The following is a 15,747-nucleotide window of genomic DNA, read 5'->3' on the forward strand; positions in this document are numbered from 1 at the left end:
TAAGAAGTAATGTGGTTTGTCCTGTCCGTTTAATTCCTTAAGACATAACTGGCTGTGTTTACATTACTTTTGCGTCATAAAAACATTTTGAGACACAAGTGCATTAAACCACTACACGGAGTCGTGCACAGCTGCATGCGCGAGCAGTCTACACAAACAAAGCGCGTGTCAGCATTTGAAATTAAAAGCAGCCTTCTGTTAGTGAGGTTCATATTTTAAATATATAAGTCCACTGCATTCCAAACCACATAAATGATGACTTCGTAGAGCATTTGTAAGGAAAATACAGACGGGCGAGACCGCACACCTTCAAGTGTAACATCAAACAAAGCGCGCGTCTCTCACAGCGCATCCGGTGCAATGAAGCCCGCGGATGTCCTTGTAATTCGCTTTAACCTTTACGAACTTTATGAAAGATTATTTTACGGAAGGTTCGAGTGGTGTATGTGTGTGAGGAATTGGAAACAAGCAGAATATGGGTGTTTCTAAAGCAAACTCTGCGTGATCGCACATCTTGTTAAAAACTAAGCTCAGAATCGATTCTGAAATCGTTGGAGAGAGAATCGCGATACATCGATGGATCGATTTTTTTTCTCCCACCCCTAGTCAGTAGATGTTTTTGTGTTTCTGTTGAAAACCGTAGAGGAAACTTTGAGAAGCTTAAAGCCTGACATATGAAATAGTCAGAAAAATATATTTTTTTGAAATGGAACAATTTATTGAACCTTTTAGATTAATATACACATAGATATATATATACACATACAGCGTTTATGGTTCATATAGTATGACACAATGGGAGTATGGATCTCATAATTGGCAAGGAAAAAACGCTAAATTTTTTTTCAGAGGCCCAAGCTGAGCAAAATACACAATTTGGTGCATATGCAGATATTTACATGGGCAAAAAGTAAGATAAAATTCTGATAGCTTGTAATGAGATCTTGATAACCGTATAGAATATTTGATAGCGATTTAACGATTCACTCAACTCATACAATTCACGATACTGATTTCAAGATACAATTTTATCACAATTTTTTTTTTTTTTTTTTTTAAATGCGATTTAAGACAATTTATAAATGAAAAGGTGCCCTTTTTTTTTTTTGGCTTGGACCAAATGCTGCACATTTCTTTGTGAAATTGAAATATGTCAAATAACAAAACTGAGTTGAAATTTTAAAATTAACCCCAAATCAAATGAATAACAAAAATAAAAGAATCTCTTCATATAAACAAACTAAGGTTTTTCCTGTGCTCTTTCCATTTAAAATTAGAGGCAACGACTGGATTTTAATCACGATCCAAACAAAGATGCTGCATACATTCAGCATGAGCATTTTTTTATTTAAATTAGATTTTATAATTTTGAAATTTGAAGCAAAAACAGAATGTGTTGTCTTTTTTAGTTTTGTGAAACCATACTACATAAAACCTGTCTGAATGAAACAAAAATTCAAGCGCCAGCAAAACAGTGTAAAGAAATAGTCTTTGTGAGAAGCAGTCAATCAGCAGAAGTTAAAAGCAGCTTGCTTGTAAGTGTATTTATTTCTTGTCTCGGTGTTTAGCGCAGTTGTCGTTGCTAGGAAACGCTTGTTTTGTTTACTGTGTTACTTTTTCTTATTTGTAAGTCGCTTTGGATAAAAGCGTCTGCTAAATCACTAAAAGTAAAAGTAAAAACAGCAGATGGGCTGAATGAGACGCAGATTCACTATGACAGCAGGAGGCGCTTATGGAACAGCAGAAATACAGCGTTTCCTTGGTTACTGCTTTAAACAGAGCAGAGCTGCGCTTATAAACACTATTTTAAATGCATTATACAGAGGCAAGATGAAAAGATAATACCATCTACACTTTTCTGAAGATAGCCAGTTCCCCTCAGAGATACATTCATATAAACTCCTACCGCCAGTTGTATCACGATTCGTTTAACATCTCAACCGATTTGAATCGTCACACATTTGTATTGATTTTCAACCGACTCGGGGTGCATCGTTACATTCCTATAAAGTGATATAAATATCAGTTGTCACTCTATATCTCCCAATACTATGTCTTAGTAAGATATTTAGATGGTTAGCTTGATGATCAAAACATATAATGCAATGCAATACAATGATGACTGAGAGATGTACAAATAAACGTTCCTCAAAAGCCTGATGATCATAATAGATACATTTTAACATGATTTTCTAAAAAAATGAAGTATGGATAATCAAGTAAAACTAAGTAAAAGTAACTAAACTGCTTCAGTCCAGTTAGTGTTCATCTTGATATATTACTAGCAATATCAAAGTTATTCTTTTTAAAAATCAGTAAAGATCTCTCAGACGACAGAAGGCATGGAGTAGATTGTGTGCAACAGGTTTAACAGCAAAGTTTTGATCATGTTGATCATTTTACGTGTAATTTTAGAGAGCAAGGTGGCCAAAAAGGTTATTTCTATATAAACCTAAACTTGATATAGGTTTGTTCATGTTTCTTTGTCTTTCTGTCTCATTCAGCAAATGGTGGGGTGTCTTTCCCAGCTCCATCCAGGAGAGATCGCCTATTTTAAGCGTTGTCTGAGCATTCACTGCAGATTCAAGAAGAACTACTCGACAATTGCGGATCTTAATGACCCGCTGGATGTGATCGATAAAATGATTGAGGTCTGCGGGCTGGGAGAAGCTCTGCATCTCACCATACGATCCCTCGAAAACGTCGGAAAGGACAATCTGGCCGCTTTCCTAAGGAAGACCTGTAGAAGAGGTACAGCAGCTTCACACATCACAAAAAAGAAAACTAATTATCATGATTCAATTAGTGCTGGGCGGTTTGACCAAAAATCTATATCACAGTTTTTATTTTTTTAGGATTTTGGCAGATTCACGGTTTATCAAGTTTTTTTTTCCCTTGACTGTGCCATAATATGAATCAGAATGCATGAAACGGTTGCAGAACCACTGCATTTTAATCACAGTCCAAGCATGCTGCATGAGCAGTTTTTGTTTTAAAGTAGATTGCATAATTTCACAATTTAAAGCAAAAACTGAATGGTCTACATAAAACACATCTGCACAAAACAAAAACAGCAGATGGGATGAATGAGACGCAGATTCGAATGAAGATTCTCTGACAGCAGGTGATGCTTATGGAACAGCAGCAATACAGTGTTTTCTTGGTTACCACTGTAAACAAAGCAGCTCTGCGCTTATAAATACTACTTTAAAGGGATAGTACACCCAAAAATGAAAATTACCCCATAATTTACTCACCCTCAAGCCATCCTAGGTGTATATGACTGACTGACTTTCAGACAAATCCAATCGGAGTTATATTAAAAATGTCCTGGCTCTTCCCAGCTTTATAATGGCAGTGGGCGGATGTTTCTGTTAAACCGTCCAAAAGAAGTCCAATAAAGCGCATCCATCCGTAATCAAAACTGCCTCACACGGCTCCAGGGGGTGAATAAAGGCCTCCTGTAGCGAAATATTGATGTATTTTTAAAGTCGATTTTTTTTTTTTCACGTTTAAAATCATTAAGATGATGATAATATAGATAAGACTAATATTGTGTGTATATATATATATATATATATATATTAGGGCTGTCAACGTTAACGCATGCGATTAATTTTACAATCCTTAACGCGTTAAAGTGATTTAATGCAAAATTACTGAAGCACAATTTCTATTCTAACGCTTTAACCCAATTATGCTTCTCTGCTTGCGATCAGATTATTTTAAACCGCTAAAGTTTTCAGTCCAATAATCCAGTAAGCGAATGCATTCAAACAATCAGTCCAAAACAGCGCTAATATAAAGGAAACCAGGCTGATTACATCAGAGATTGCAGAGAGAACCGAGACTCGCGTTGCGTTTTCAGTGAATTATTCATTCCAGTGTGTTTCGCTTTTAAACACGAGCTCACGTCACACGCGCTGTGAGAAGTACAGACTGAACGGATTGTCACCACATCCCACCGCTGTATGGCCAGATGAGAAGCAAACTACGGTTTCTTGACTTGATAACCAGTCTCGCTAATAAAGTTTTGATGGATGAAGACTGCAATCAAAGTCTGCTAAATGACTAAAAGTAAAAAGTAAAGACGATTGCGGTGGCGTACAGGAGTCGTGCAGTAAGCACGCGTGAGTTTGTTATAATAATGCGTGTATGAGTGCTCTTGACGCACTGATCGCACATTGTATTTACGCACAGGCACAAACATTTCCGTACATTCATGTTGTTTCCACACACATTCACGATAATGTTTTGAGTTGCACATTGCTGTTGCACTGTACACATACAGGTAGTGCTGGGTGGTATGACCAAAAATTTATATCACGGTATTTTTCAAAATTATACCGGTTTCACGGTACAAAACGGTATTTTTTTCCCATGCATGACCGGGTGTTAACCATATTTTCTACTGATTGAGAGAGGAAATACTGCAGTATATTGACTTAGAATGCCCTATTTTACTGTCATGATGAATGAATATTGTCAAAAAATACCACACTAAATAGTGACTAAACACGACCCCCAAAAAATATTGACCTTTTTCATGATATTCAAATTTTTTGAGATGTGAGATTGTGCATATTTTTTTTCCTTTTCATATGTGCTTATATGGGCTCCTTATATCATTTGGTTCTTTGGTGTCCTTTTGGAGTTTCCTTTTGGAGTTTTGGAGTTCTTTTGAAGTCCTTTTTTGGAAAGACATCTACATTTATCTTGAAAAAAGCTTGCAGAAAATACAGATTTTTGAGAATCACTCTTCAATCTTTTGGTTTACTTTGCTGAATATAGCAAATGATGACAAAATAAACATTTGAAACAAGATAAATGGTCTATGCTTGATTTCATGAAGAGTGCGATTAATCGTGATTAATCACAGAAAAAGGGTGTGATTTAATTAGATAAAAAAAATTTAATCTATTGACAGCCCTATATATATATATATAAACATTTTTGTGATCTCTATTATTGATCAACTTTTCAAAGATTTAAAAAAATATTTTCTTATGTTTAAAATTAGTTTGAATTACGTTGTAAAAGTTTTGTCTGCTTTAGCAAAAATAACAAAACACTTTATAGTCTCTTTTGCTCATCTAGGCTGGAATAAAATGTAATTTATTCCTGTGATGTATTTAGTATAGAATGTGGTGTAAAAATAAACCTGGTAAAAGAACTTCCTTGTCTGCATCTTAAGTTCCTGATTTTCTTTTCTTGTTTCATTTCTTTCTAGCTGTGTTACTGCATGACCTGAAAATAGCCTACGACAGGCGCTATTACACTCTCTACGAAGGCCGATGTCGTCCAGGTCAGCAGCGCTACATCAGCGATGTCTATGTCGAACCCATAACAGTCATCAAAGGCAGCAGGGAGCCCATCAACCTCGAGAATGAGGTCTACCGGATACCATATACGATCGAGGAGACCCAAATCAGGGCCGCCGACATCTTTCGGCCCCTTCCTCACGAACAGAAACCAATCCGTACGGTCATGATGACGGGAATTCCCTCCTGCGGTCTAACGGTGGCTGTGAACAAGTTCATCGTTGATTGGATGGAGGAAAAAACCAATCAGGATTTTCAATTCGTGTTCCCTTTGCCGTTGAAGGAGTTGCACTTTAGGAAAGCTGGAAATCCGAGCTTCCAAGAGGTGCTAGGCAAATGTTTCGCAGAAGCTGACGACATTAAATTCATCGAGAAGCCAGATTGCTTGAGTCTCTTCATTATGGAGGCTGTAGAAGTTTGCAAACACAACCTGGACTTCAAAAACAACGAAGTTATCTCAAGCGCCAGGACGAAAGCGCCATTAGACGCCCTTCTCACCAGCTTAATAAAAGGCACGTTGCTTCCGAACGCCCGAGTTTGGATCACCAGCCACGTCACTGCCGCCTACCGAATTCCTCCGCAGCTAATCGACAGGTATGTAGAGTTGAGAGGATTCACAGATGAAAAGAAGGAAGAGTACTTCACCAAGAGAACCACCGACCCTGAGATCGGGAGGAAGGTTTATAACCACATGAAACGCTCCAAAGCCCTTGAGATCATCTGCCACCTTCCTCTCTTCAGCTGGATGGTGACGTTCATCTTCGAACGAGGGTTTCGAGATTCCGAATACGGCAAACACCCACCTGGCATCACAGCGTTTTATTCGCAGTTCATCATCGTGCAGATGAACCGCTCATTTGAGAAGTACCGTGGCTGCAGCGTTGAGGCACAGAAGTGGCAGGATGAAGATAAGTCGTTTATTGACATGATGGGGAAAATGTCATATCGGATGATTCTAGATGGACGGGACTGGTTTACGGTGGAAGATTTGACCTCCGTTAACCTGACGTATGAAGATTTGCGCACTCGGGATGAATTAACCACTGAGGTCAAACGAAGAAACGAAGACTTTCATACGTGGGTCTTCAAGTTTGTTCACATTACTGTTCAGGAATACATGGCCGCTATGTATGTGTATGTGGCGTTTAGGAAACACGGCAAAAATGTGATCGAACCAAGCAAAATGTCTTGGTTTCAGGGTGCAAACAAGGATCGGCCTATGATTGAACTGTACCGTCCTGCCATAGACCGTGCGTTGGCATCTACAAATGGTCATCTGGACATGTTCCTGCGGTTCCTGATCGGATTGGTGACTCCAGGAACTGAGGAGCACCTGCGCGGATACCAGCTCTGTCACTACCACCCCAAAGCCAAAGGCACAGAGGATGTGGTCAAATACATCAACAAAAAAATGAGAGAAAACATTCATCCAGACAGGAGAAGAAATCTGGAGTTGTGTCTGGTGGAGCTGGAGGAAGGCAAAGAGGGAAGATGAGGAGAAACAAAGCAAGGCAGTGTTTAATCTGTTAGGCGGGACTGTGAAACACTAAACTAAATGCAGCGTCCCGCAGGAGCGACTGTTGAAGTTAAAGGGATGGTTCACGCTGTCATGATTTACACTAGGGTTGTCACGATACCATAAACACATGTTATGATACTATACCAGCTGAAGTATCAGGATACCACATAGTATCGCCATACCATGCGAACTGAGAGATATATACATATTATATAAGGCCGGTTTCACACCGCACGTGTAAGCAGGACGTAAGCAGCACTTTTTTTTCTTTTTTTTTAGGGCTGGGACAATAAATCGATGCATCGTGAATCGAGAAATGATTCTGCATCGATTCTGAGATTTTCCGAAGGCATCGCGATTCTCTCTTGAATCGATTCTGAGCTTAGTTTTTAACAGCAGATGGCACTGTGTGCTTTAGAAATAGCCGTATTCTGCTTGCTTCCAGTTCCTTACACATGCACCACTTGAACTTAAAATTTTCAGAAAAAAAAGTTAGAAAAGGTTGAAGCGAATTACAAGGATGTTCACAGTGGGCTGTGTTTACATTAATCTCGCATCATAAAAGCCGATGTGCAAGTACATTTAACCACTTACATTACACCACCGAACGCACAAACGCTCTTCTTCGTGAGCATTTGAGTGTGCGGTTAAAAACTAGCCTAGAGCGCCATCTGCTGTTAAAAACTAAGCTCAGAATCCATTCCAGAGAGAATCACGATGCATTCCGAAAATCTCGGAATCGATCCACGAATCACGATGCATGGGTTTATTGACCCAGCCCTAGTGTTAACCACATTTTCTACTGATTGAGAGAAGTAATACTACAGTAGATTGACTTATATTGCCCTAAGCTCCGAATCGATTCGAGAGCGAATCACGATGCATTCCGAAAATCTCAGAATTGATCCACGAATCGCGATGCATCGATTTATTGTCCCAGCCCTAATTTTTTTTTCGGGCCCACGTTAACAGAGCAGTGCAGCGATCGTTACGGCGAGTCTATTTTTGCTGCGCCGCTCACGCTGAATTAAAGCCACACTGCAGTGTTCTTGATCAAAATAGACACGAGTAAACACGAAAAATAACAAATTTCACCATAACATCAAATAACTGAGCTGTTCTGTGTTTCCCAACCACCATATGACATTCAGCGCTGTGAAAGAAAGGCTTAAATAAATGCACGAAACCCCTCATTGCCAGGAGTTTTTGTCCAGATTTCAAAGGCTCGTTTAAATGATTAAAACTATACTTTATATGTAGGCTATGTCTTAACGTTAAGATTCCTTTTATCATGCAAACTACACTATACAGCATATTATATGCGTGTGTGTGTGTGTGGGACAGAGGAGAACACGACCGCATCACAGCAGAGTGTGCTGCCCATATCATAAATCAATTCTATTCAATCAAATCTTCTGCGCCGCCTCCGCTCTGCTTGCGCATCTAGTGTGAAACCAGTGTAAGGCGCGAATTCTACACAGCATTTTGCACAGTTAAAGGGCACCACAGAAAGGTGACAGGACAAAAAAAAGACGCTTTTTTTATTGTTTATTTGCAGGCATAAGTGTTTGAACATTTGGCGACTGCCCCACATACAACATTACTTATATACTACCTTTTAAAAAAAATACAGTGGCATCGCCAGTATTTTGGAGCCTTGATATTGCGATACTATCGTAGTAAATGTAAACCGTGCAACCCTAATTTACACTACTGGTCAAAAGTTTGGATTCATTCGGGTTTTTAATGTTTCTGAAAAGTCTTTTCTGCTCACCATGGCTGCATTTATTTGATCATAACCCACAGTAAAACAGTACTATTGTGAAATATTATTTCAATTTAAAATGGCTGTTTTCCATTTGAATATATTTTAAAATGTAATTTATTCCTGTGATCAAAGCTGAATTTTCAGCATCATTACTCCAGTCTTCAGAGTCACATGATCTTCAGAAATCATTCTTAAATGCTGATTTGCCACTCACACATTTTTGGAGTGTTTCCCAAAAGCATCGTTAGCTAACTATGGTCGCAAGTTCCATTGAACTCTATTGGTAACATCAGAACTTGTGACCATAGTTGATTTTGGGAAATGCACCCCTGATTATTATCAGTGTTGAGAACAGTTGTGCTGCCAAATGTTTTTTTGTGAAAATTGAGAGAAACTACCACTCGAGAAAGAAATTAACACTTTTATTCAACAAGCACAAAAGTGACGGTGAAGGCATCTGTTATAAAAGAGTTCAAATAAATACTGTTAATTTCCATTCATCAAAGAATCCAGAAAAAAATTTATCATTTTCTAAATAAATTTTGCCGTAAAAAATGTTTTGAACCTTGACACTAATTAACATGAACACAACTGATATTAACGGAGCAGCAAATCGGCATATTAGAATGATTTAAAAATATATTAATTTAGAAAACCGTTATTTTGAATTGTAATAATATTTCACAATATTATTGCTTTTGCTGAATTTCTTATATAAACTCTGAATTATTCCAAACTTTCGACCGGTAGTGTACATCATTGACATCTTCAGTCACTACTGCTTTGATTGATTGGAATAACAAATTTTTCTTCATTTTTGTTTTTGAGATAAAAATCCATTGATTTGAGTGACACAATGATGTGTAAATTCTGAATTGGGTGAGCTGTTCCTTTAGCTCTTTTTAGTGCTGTGAGCCGAGAACATCGGTTTGCTTGTTTGAGTCAGTATGAGGATGCGTTTGCTTCAGGCTTTTTTCAGCTAAAGAGAATGACAATAGGCAATTATAGCACTAATAGATAATATCATTAAAGTGTACACAATGCTTTCAAGGGGCTGAAGAACTGGGAGTGCACTTTTCATTAACAATCGCTGCTTACCAGAATAAAAACAAAACCTAGTAAACATTCAGTGAGTAAGCAGTAACATGAATAGCTAGACTATTATCCTGACAGAGCAGCACGTTATGATGGTTTCTATTCTTTTTTTTTTTTTTCTGTGCAGATATGAGCAGTCATTGTTTTTCAGGTTTCAGGGAATCGCAGAATATTGATGGGTTTTACTTGTCGTTTGCTTCGGATTTACTCTTCTGAAAGAAATCACCTAGTTACTCATCCAGACGTTTGAATAAATGTTCAATTAGTCCTGTCTGCTCGTACACACTGACAGTTGATGGATTTGAGGTGATTTAATAGTTTAATTAGCCATTTCTTTTATTGTTGGGTTTTTTTAATAGGAGTGTGGGTTACAAAGCCAAAGGGTTGTTGATTTATGCATAATCTTCACCATTGTGTCCTCGGAAAAACATTTTTAATAAAACATGTATTTACTTATAGTGGTGGAGTGATGCTATTTCTTACCATATTCAATTTATCAAGAGAAAAAAATAAATCTAGCAATCTACCCCTAAATGAAATGTATATTAATTCTATGTAGCAAAATATGCGTTTATATGTTTCCAAATGCATATGTTATGATTTGGGACTTTGAAAAAAAAAAATGCATAAAAGATGTTCCTTTTTAATGGATTTGATCTTTAAATATTTTTTCTAGGCTTATTGATTCGTGTAGGTCAAAAAAATACCACTGTAAATAAATTTCAAGTGCCAGATATTGCCCCTTAATTAAAAAAAAAAATCTCAATTCATTAAATATTTTCTGGGTATTAAGAGTTAACACAGTTATCTTTGATTATTAAGTGCATTTACGTACTATAGTGTATATACTATTCAGTATTTTAACAAGACATCAGTGATGTACTCCTTATATATCTTATGTAATTTATTAATATATTTTATTACAAATATATCATAACTAATTTGTGCAAAAAATAACATTATAGGGCCCACAGACTAAAATCTGCATACTAGAACTAGCCGAGCCGATGGCTTTTCCGATCTTTGCCGATGTTGCACGAGCCCCTGCCATGTGCTGAATCGGAAGTATCGCGGCGAACGTTCCGAGCTAATAATTATTTTTCGTGCAACATGAAACGGTTCTTCCTCAGGAAAGCTAATCTTTCATCTACACTCATTCATATCTCCAGCCGTTTTTGGAGACATTTTCAGGTTGTGCCTGTGACAGTAATGCAAATCCGCCACAGTAAATTTTAGAAACTGACCTAGCCGTATCTTTTTAAACATAAGCGACTGTGATTGGTCCATCCTGACATACGGTGTGAAAAGTAGCGGCTGTCACGTGACAATACCTGTTTTTAACCGTGCTAATTTATATTACACTTAATGATGACAGAGAAAAACTTTAATAGCCATTACATTGTAAAATACACAGTGAATCGTCAAAAATAACAAATACCCCCAATTTATAACTTCTATTTCATTCTCACTGCCGCTCTGCGGTGGCGTGTCGGAAAAGTTCGCGAATTTTCCCGAACGCACTTCGTGAGTTTCCGGCGGAGGAAAGATCCAGCGCCAGACATCAAAGCCGAGCGTAGTGCAATATAATCAAAACAGACAGTTTTTACAGGTTGTGAATACTTGATTTGTGTCGTGAAGCGTCCGTGATGTCTGTATTGTGTTAAAATCAAGGCTGCGGGCAGCGGTTTGATCCAGAAAGCAATCCTGAAGGTGAGTGTTTGTTACGCGTCTCGATTCATGAAGTTCATTCATAACCTAAAGTGCTGTTTATTCATTTGTATACCGCGCTATTTACTATTTACCTTCATATTGTTACGTTTCAATGACCAAACGAGAGCTTTCATGGCTCGGGTTTCCTGTCTGTGCTTTAAAGAACACGATGGAGTCAGAAATGCAGTCTGTTAATGCATAAATATAAATGTTATCTTGTGTTGTAGCAGTGGTTATGGGTTCATGCATGCATGTGTATTATTATGAACCGGTCAGCACTGCGTAGAGCACAATGAATTATGTGCTGTGCTTATCAGTGGCTCTTGCATTATAAAACACTGCCAGATACTTTCATTAGGAAGTCATTAACAAACATTATATAATGTATAATAAACTATTAGTTTATGTAAATGGAAATTGTCACATACCTTTGCATTATAATTTGCTTTTAAAAAAATCCCAGAAATGTCATGGTTGAATTTGTATGAACTAATGATCTATTAAGGATTAATTTCAAATCGAGATTTGATATTTTTAAATGAATTAAGATGGATAGCATGCCACACTGACACTTCTATGTATATTATAAAGTGTTACCCAAATGTTATTAATTATAATAGAGATCTTTTTTTTTAAATTTGTGATGTTTATTTGATGTCAAGATGCTTAATAAACGACGCTGAACAGGGATTGTTTTAGCCTTTTTGATGGTGTTTTTAATGAGCCTGCATCTATATTTGCATTTCAGGATGAAGTACTGAAACTGCTGTAAGAGGAAGACGTCGGATTTTAACTCCTTCCTGTCTCAGGAGGGCTGTAATAAAAGATCACACCAGTGGAGGAAAGACAGGGTGAGCTGCAGCAACACATACACACATCAGGTCAGGATGAAATTATATACTACGATTCTCAAATGCATGATGTTTCTTTCCCTGCAGGGCAAGAAAGCGGCTCCATGTAGATTTGATTGGCACCAGACAGGAAGTCAGGTGACCATGTCCATCTATGCAAAGAACTCGAACCCTGAGCTCTGTTCTGTGAAAGCAAACAGCACCTCGGTGAGTGCTTATATGTGACCCTGGAGCACAAAACCAGTCATAAGGGTCAATTTTTCAAAATTGAGATTTATACGTCATCTGAAAGCTGAATAAATAAGCTTTCCATTGATGTATGGTTTGTTAGGATAGGACAATATTTGGCCGAGATACAAAAATCTGGAATCTGAGGGTGCAAAAAAATCTAAATATTGAGAAAATCATCTTTAAAGTTGTCCAAATGAAGTTCTTAGCAATCCATATTATTAATCAAAAATTACGTTTTGATATATTTACAGTGGGAAATTTACAAAATATCTTCATGGAACATGATCTTTACTTAATATCCTAATGATTTTGGGCATAAAAGAAAAATCGATAATTTTGACCCATACAATGTATTGTTGGCTATTACTACAAATATACCCCAGCGACTTAAGACTGCTTTTGTGCTCCAGGGTCACATATATGTGTTTTTATTTTGAAGTTATTTGTAGCAGACAGTTGTTTTCTTGTGACATTGTCAGTCTCGTGATATTGTTTATTATTTACTGTACTTATGTTGTTTGATGAATGATGTGTAATTTTTCGGCAGTTGTAAATCCGTCTGATCTTTGAGGGATATAAAGAGTTTGAGCTGAAGATTAATCTGGGGCGTGAGTATCATGAACCATCATTTATCTGCTGTTAAACGACATTAAACAACAATATATCATTGACATAGTATGATATTTTTATTAATATTTTGAAACTGGTTTATTTTTTTTTTTTTTCTGTTATTTTAATTGTAGTTAAAGTTTTAGTAGTTTGTGTTTTTTTTCATTTTTATTAGTTTATTTAATATGTCTATATATCTTTATAAGTTATTATTTAGTTTGAGTTATTTCTGTACATCAAGTTAAACTAAATGAAAAGGAGTCATGTTGCTTTGGCAACTACCTGAAATACAGTAAATGTAAGTTTTTATGTATTTTATTTCAGTTAATGTACCAAGTAACAAAAATGTTTTTGTTCTTAGTTAATTATCACACTTCTTTTTTTCAGATAATTTAGCACTTTTGCTAATTAAATTATTTTCAATTTGTTTCTTATGATCTTAAAAACATGTGATTGAAATTACTTTGAAGAAAACCGTGTTGTTATTGTAAACTGAAACTATTAAAACTAGCTTTTTTTTAATTGAATAAAGCTACAATAAAATATAAATATATTTATAAATGAAAATCATAAATGTTGAAGCACTAAAATTAGTAAACTAAAACTGAAATTAAAATAACAAAAACTAATAAAAATTACAAGAAAAATACTAAAAAAAAAACATAAAATATTAAAATTGAAAATAAAAGCTGATTTAAAATTTTAATAAAAACTATAATAGTATATAAATGATACAAAAACAACACTGGTAGACCATATAAATTGTTCCCATATAAGAATTTATTAGTAAATCTGACATTTTAATTCATAAATGTGTTTTTTAATGGATGAGTTGAAGTGGATAGTGAAGAAAAAGTAAATATATTTTAACTTATAATACGTTTGTTTAACGTTTCGTATGAACAGTTTTTTATATTTGATTTGATTATATGACTATAGTATTAAAAAGTGTGGAAAACGGTTATAAAGAACGATAATAAATATAGGATTTATGCTTTCTGGTCTATGATTTATTGTGTGAATTGCAGCCATTAGATGGCGCTCCAGCATAAAGAAGAGAAAAGCACCTGTGCGCACATTAGATATGATCCATTGAATGCTTTCGTCCCTGTAACTGAGGCACATGACAAAACATAGTTAATGATTCTGACATGTATTTAGCCAATTTTATTGATTCATGATCTTGTCGGTTGATAGGTAATTGACATCAGTAAGAGTGTTGTTAACATGATGGTCACCAAAGTGGAGGTAGTCATGAAGAAGGCGGAGCCTATGGTCTGGGCCGCCTCCAAAGCCTCAACCGACCAATGAGAAGTCAGAGAATCACGACGGAGAGAAAGTGAGTGCTAAAGCGCTCAGACTCTCACAGACAGACAGCAGTGATCAGTGATGCGGACGTCAATGAAACCTGCAGGTCTAGGAAACGAAATTAGATTATTTTATTTATTTAATTGGAGTTCATAAAAATCATATCATGTCGGAGGAGCATGAGACTATTTAATTTGACGTTAATGAAATGCTGTGAGGGATAGAAGTGCATTTAAACAATCCTGCATTATTATTATTATTACATAATCAGTGGTAAAAATATAGTAAATATCAAACAGATGCATAGATACCTAACTAATTTTATTTTCAAGTGTTGAAGCTGAGGCCATCTGATTCATTTTTATATGACATCACAGGGCTTAACTTGTAATTGCTATTTTTATAATTTAGTTTCACTCATCAGAAAAAAAAGAATTCTGCATATTTTTGTCCACTGTACATTTGCAGAAATGCATTTTTCATTGGGTGAACAATTAATAACCACAACAGTCTCTCACAGCCTTGTTGTCAAAGGTGTCAGAGATTCAATACAGCATCAATTCCTACTGAAGTCTGTTTCTTAAACGGTTTCACCGGAATTATTAACTGTCAGTAGGGCAATAAAACCGATTTGGTCAAGCAATTCTAATGTAAACATTTAAGTTAGATATCATTTCTGTGTGCTTTACGTAAAGTACCATCATTATTCAGAGTTTACTCTCTGTCTTGCTGTCTGTAATTTGGTTAATTCCTCTAGTACACGAGTGCTGTCAGCATCTAGACCAGGGGTGCCCAAACTCGGTCCTGGAGGGCCGGTGTCCTGCAGAGTTTAGATCCAACCCCAGTTAGACACACCTGAACCAGCTAATCAAGCTCTTACTAGGCGTACTAGAAACCTCCAGGCAGGTGTGTTGAGGCAGGTTGGAGCTAAACTCTGCAGGACATCGGCCCTCCAGGACCGAGTTTGGGCACCCCTGATCTAGACAAACGGATATACTTTTTTTTGTTGACTTTTTCCATTCCACCTGGTTGTCTGATGATTCACAGCCTTCTGAAATCTCATCATTTCAATTTCTTGTCATGCACTTTGACTTACAATTTCACTCCTGTCGTGAGCTGGAAACGTCCGTCTGAATGTAGAGAAGAGAAAATAAACCATCCATGAACACATGCTGCGTAGACTTACTCAGGTTTGGTTCAAATCCAACTAGAAAAAGTGCAGTAAATCACTGAAAACTAGCGTGAAACATCAGTGTTTATTTGTATCTGATGAATTGATCTTTTATGACACTGTCTCATGTTACTGTAAACATGAAACGACTATACTGTACTCTC

The 15,747-nt window shown here is 36.6% G+C and overlaps 1 protein-coding gene across 1 annotated transcript in view; it reads left to right on the top strand.

The window, feature by feature from the left end:
* nlrc3l (NLR family, CARD domain containing 3-like) overlaps positions 1-7,154 on the top strand; it is a 12,496-nt gene extending 5,342 nt beyond the window's left edge. The window contains exons 6-7 of the mRNA XM_016543006.1: positions 2,505-2,751; positions 5,231-7,154. Of these exons, the coding sequence (XP_016398492.1) occupies positions 2,505-2,751; positions 5,231-6,816 (1,833 nt within the window). The 3' untranslated portion in view covers positions 6,817-7,154. The remainder of the gene's footprint in view (positions 1-2,504; positions 2,752-5,230) is intronic.
* Positions 7,155-15,747: the final 8,593 nt, after the last annotated feature.

Source organism: Sinocyclocheilus rhinocerous, unplaced genomic scaffold, assembly GCF_001515625.1.
Source record: "Sinocyclocheilus rhinocerous isolate Xijiao unplaced genomic scaffold, SAMN03320098_v1.1 scaffold219, whole genome shotgun sequence".
Lineage (NCBI taxonomy): Eukaryota > Metazoa > Chordata > Actinopteri > Cypriniformes > Cyprinidae > Sinocyclocheilus > Sinocyclocheilus rhinocerous.